A 4,496-nucleotide genomic window follows, 5' to 3' on the forward strand; every position below is an offset into this window, starting at 1 on the left:
GGTACTACCTGTCCCAGCACCGGGTCATGATCCTTTACTTCCGCAGGAGGCGGCCATCTTGGGGTACTACCTGTCCCAGCACCGGGTCATGATCCTTTACTTCCGCAGGAGGCGGCCATCTTGGGGTACTACCTGTCCCAACACCGGGTCATGATCCTTTACTTCCGCAAGAGGCGGCCATCTTGGGGTTCTACCTGTCCCAACACCGCGTCATGATCCTTTCCCCCACAGGAGGCGGCCATCTTGGGGTTCTACCTGTCCCAGCACAGGGTCATGATCCTTTACTTCCACAGGAGGCGGCCATCTTTGGGTTCTACCAGTCCCAACACCGGGTCATGATCCTTTATTTCCACAGGAGGCGGCCATCTTGGGGTTCTACCTGTCCCAAACCTTGGGGTTCTACCTGTCCCAGCACAGGGTCATGATCCTTTACTTCCGCAGGAGGCGGCCATCTTGGGGTTCTACCTGTCCCAGCACCGGGTCATGATCCTGTACGAGAACGAGAGCGTGAACCGCAAGTTGTGTGCCAAGGAGAGCTTTCCCGGGGACCTGTGCGGTGAGAAATTCTGTGCACACAGCAATCAGAAAAATGGATGGGACAAAGTCCTAATACCAATGCACTCTAGTCATTCAGTGGGTCCGTCTGATCCAGTTTTAGTTCCATTGTGAGTCATCGTGACCCAGTTTTAATCGCTGCTTGGGTCATCCTAACTCGATAAAAGGGCGTATTAGTCCCTCATGCAGAAAATGTTACTATTTGGACGATATGTTTTAATCATTTTTCTGACAGATACGATTGTAGTGAACTAAGTATTAGCATCTCAAGTATTTGGATCGATTCTGCAACTACTTACAAATTCGAGTTGAAATGTAAATTAACTAAATTTGAGTTGAAATATAAATTACCAAATTTGAGTTGAAATATAAATTACAATTTCTAAACTGAGTGATAGTAGAAACTGAAGCAAGTCTTGGCCTTTTTCGTTTTGAATTTTGTTATTTTTGACATATTAATTAGGATTTATTATCTTTCCAAATATTTCGATATAACTCGATTTACATGGATGTTGCCACCTATTGACAGGTAGGTTTTGTAGCCACCTTGTAATAAGGATGTAGCCACTTTTTGACAAAGATGTAGCCACTTTTGACGAGGATGCCCAAATGACAAGGATGTAGCAACTTTTTGAAAGGATGTAGCCACTTTTTGACGAGGATGTTGCCACTTTTTGACGAGGATGTTGCCACTTTTTGACGAGGATGTTGCCACTTTTTGACGAGGATGTTGCCAATTTTTGACGTGGATTGAGTCACTGTTCGACAAATATGTAGCCATCTTATAATAAGGTTGTTACCCATCAGCCAAATATGTATATCTTGCATGCAAACCTAATTTCTTATTTGATCTTTACCCCCCTCCCCTTGACTCCCTGTTAATCTTCCTTCATCAACCTGGGTCCCCGCAGGAGAGTTCAACAATGAAAGAGACATCCTCCTGTGAGTAACTTTATTTATATATTATGATGAGCAACATTATACATATGAAATTAATTGTCACCTCATGTCTTGAGTTCCAAACTTCCAGTTAATTCTGACCTTTAAGAAATTTGACTTGTTCTGCAAAAATCTTGTATCTTCACTCTTGTAATGTCGGCTTATCTATCACTGAGAAAAATTGAGAGATTTTGTCCGGATATCGATGCACTTTTTGCTTATGTGCGTGGGCCATCCTGACCCACCTTTGCTCGGTAAAACCACGCATCAATGCCAGTAGCGTGTCACTATTTTGGCAAAATGATCCATTCCTTTTTCTGTGCTCAGTCCCCTGTATATAGAATTGTTCGACTCGTTTGCAGGGCTAAACTTGGTCAGGATGACCTTCATAGAAGCAAAAAAGTGCGTCAATATTTGAACAAACCTCACTCATTCCTCAATTAATACTCATGGATAAAGTTCTGTCCTCCAGCTTCCCGCGACGGCAGCCGAAATGCGCCAACATCTTCCTGGAGGCTCTGCACGACATGGCCGCCGCCATTGAGGTCATCCACGGCCTGGAAGGCAACTACAACTCCAAGGTTGCCACGTAGTATATTTTTAATGTTTTTACTCGAGCATATTTTGTTTTGCATGTCTACCACCATTGAGGTCATCCGTGGCTTGGATGGCAACTACAACTGCAAGGTTGCCGAGTAGTATATCTTTCGTTAAATTTTACCGTAGTTTTTGTTACGCAATTCTTCCGCTTTTGTGGGTCATCTTGATCCAGTTTTGCCCCCCTATGGGAAAACATGACCCATTCATCTTTCTTAGTGAGCACTAAGTCTTACCGGTACTCATTTATTATCAAAATATAAACTAAATGGTCTAAGTGGGTCAGGTCGAAACACCATCGTTATTTGGACAAACTTTATTTCTTTATTTCAATTTATTTCTTTGCGCGTTTCAGTTTTCTTAGGCTACAACAAATCGACGCTAAGCAGCACATTTGTGGTCTCAAGATAAAATTTGGTTACTTGATTAGATGAGGCGCCCGCGCTGCCCAGAGCAACTACCACAGTCCTTGTGATCTCAGGGTAAAGAATTGTCTGTGTGGTCTGATTTAACCCATAGTTCTGCGTGAGAAGCAACCCTTTGGGGCTGATTTAACCCATAGTTCTGCGTGAGAAGCAACCCTTTGGGGCTGATTTAACCCATAGTCATGAGAAAGAAGCGGCCATTTGGGGCTTTCAGGTTCTATTTGTGCTTCAGGCATTCAAGTGTTTTTACCACGAGACTTTGAGCGACATCATCAATGAATATTATTTTAGTCTGCTTCGAATTGTTTTTATATTACATTATATATTATAATATTAAATTATATTATATTATATTATATTATGTTATATTATATTATTCATTATTATTTAACCCCTACCCTTCACTCGCTGCCCATGCCCCCAGCTGGTGCCCACACTCTGGACTGATGCCCATGTCGCCCACCAAAACATCCCTAACGTCTTCAGAACTCTACCAGAACTTGAGGTACCCAAGCATTTCAAGCCGATATTTTTCCCAGTGTATTTCCTCATGGAAGAGGCCTACGTGACTGAGCCTAAAAAAATGATGGCGTTGAAAATGCTGGAGAAAACCTGCCTGGCTCTGGAGCATCTCTGCGAGGCTGCGGTCTACAGCGGCCGGTGAGCTGGGCACTCAGGGAGTCAAGTGGTATTATTGTCTCAGTTGTGACGCAGTCAGTGAGTTTGGTGAATGTGGCGGACACTCAAAGAGATGAAAGGGGCAATATTGTCCAAATTGTGACGATGTAGGTGAGTTTGGTGTATGTGGCGTGCACTTAGGGAGTGAAGTGGTATTATTGTCCAAATTGTGACGCAGTCAGAGAGTTTGGTGTATGTGGCGGACACTCAGGGAGTGAAGTGGTATTATTGTCCAAATTGTGACGCTGTAGGTGAGTTTGGTGTATTTGGCGTGCACTCAGGGAGTGAAGTGGTATTATTGTCCAAATTGTGACGCAGTCAGTGAGTTTGGTGTATGTGGCGGACACTCAGGGAGTGAAGTGGTATTATTGTCCAAATTGTGACGCTGTAGGTGAGTTTGGTGTATTTGGCGTGCACTCAGGGAGTGAAGTGGTATTATTGTCCAAATTGTGACGCAGTCAGCGAGTTGGGTGTATGTGGCGTGCACTCAGGGAGTGAAGTGGTATTATTGTCCAAATTGTGACGCAGTCAGCGAGTTAGGTGTATGTGGCCTGCACTCAGGGAGTGAAGTGGTCATCTTGTCCAAATTGTGACGCAAGACTCACTTTTAAGCGGTTAACAGGTCTATCAGAGCTACGTACATACAATGTATGGACTATTTGACCCACACATTTTCCTCACTGCAGGCCAGGAGCAGCGTTGTTTGGACAAAGTCCCACTCATTTCTCTCACTGCAGGCCAGGAGCAGCGTTGTTTGGACAAAGTCCCACTTATTTCTCTCACTGCAGGCCAGGAGCAGCGTTGTTTGGACAAAGTCCCACTTATTTCTCTCACTGCAGGCCGGGAGCAGCGTTGGCTCTGGCCCAAGACGCCACAACCTGCTGCCTGTACCTGGACCTGGACAAAGTCCCACTCATTTCTCTCACTGCAGGCCAGGAGCAGCGTTGGCTCTGGCCCAAGACGCCACAACCTGCAGCCTGTACCTGGACCTGGACAAAGTCCCACTCATTTCTCTCACTGCAGGCCAGGAGCAGCGTTGGCTCTGGCCCAAGACGCCACAACCTGCTGCCTGTACCTGGACCTGGACAAAGTCCCACTCATTTCTCTCACTGCAGGCCAGGAGCAGCGTTGGCTCTGGCCCAAGACGCCACAACCTGCAGCCTGTACCTGGACCTGGACAAAGTCCCACTCATTTCTCTCACTGCAGGCCAGGAGCAGCGTTGGCTCTGGCCCAAGACGCCACAACCTGCTGCCTGTACCTGGACCTGGACAAAGTCCCACTCATTTCTCTCACTGCAGGCC

General features: G+C 45.8%; 1 protein-coding gene across 1 annotated transcript in view; it reads left to right on the forward strand.

The window, feature by feature from the left end:
* Positions 1 to 4,496, forward strand: part of LOC125178797 — a 9,537-nt gene that overhangs the window by 3,605 nt on the left and 1,436 nt on the right. Inside the window, exons 4-8 of the mRNA XM_047883444.1 lie at positions 442 to 556; positions 1,467 to 1,497; positions 1,967 to 2,075; positions 2,941 to 3,176; positions 4,034 to 4,449. Coding sequence (XP_047739400.1) covers positions 442 to 556; positions 1,467 to 1,497; positions 1,967 to 2,075; positions 2,941 to 3,176; positions 4,034 to 4,449 — 907 coding nt within the window. The remainder of the gene's footprint in view (positions 1 to 441; positions 557 to 1,466; positions 1,498 to 1,966; positions 2,076 to 2,940; positions 3,177 to 4,033; positions 4,450 to 4,496) is intronic.

This window comes from Hyalella azteca, unplaced genomic scaffold (assembly GCF_000764305.2).
Source record: "Hyalella azteca isolate HAZT.00-mixed unplaced genomic scaffold, Hazt_2.0.2 contig12893, whole genome shotgun sequence".
Classification (NCBI taxonomy): domain Eukaryota; kingdom Metazoa; phylum Arthropoda; class Malacostraca; order Amphipoda; family Hyalellidae; genus Hyalella; species Hyalella azteca.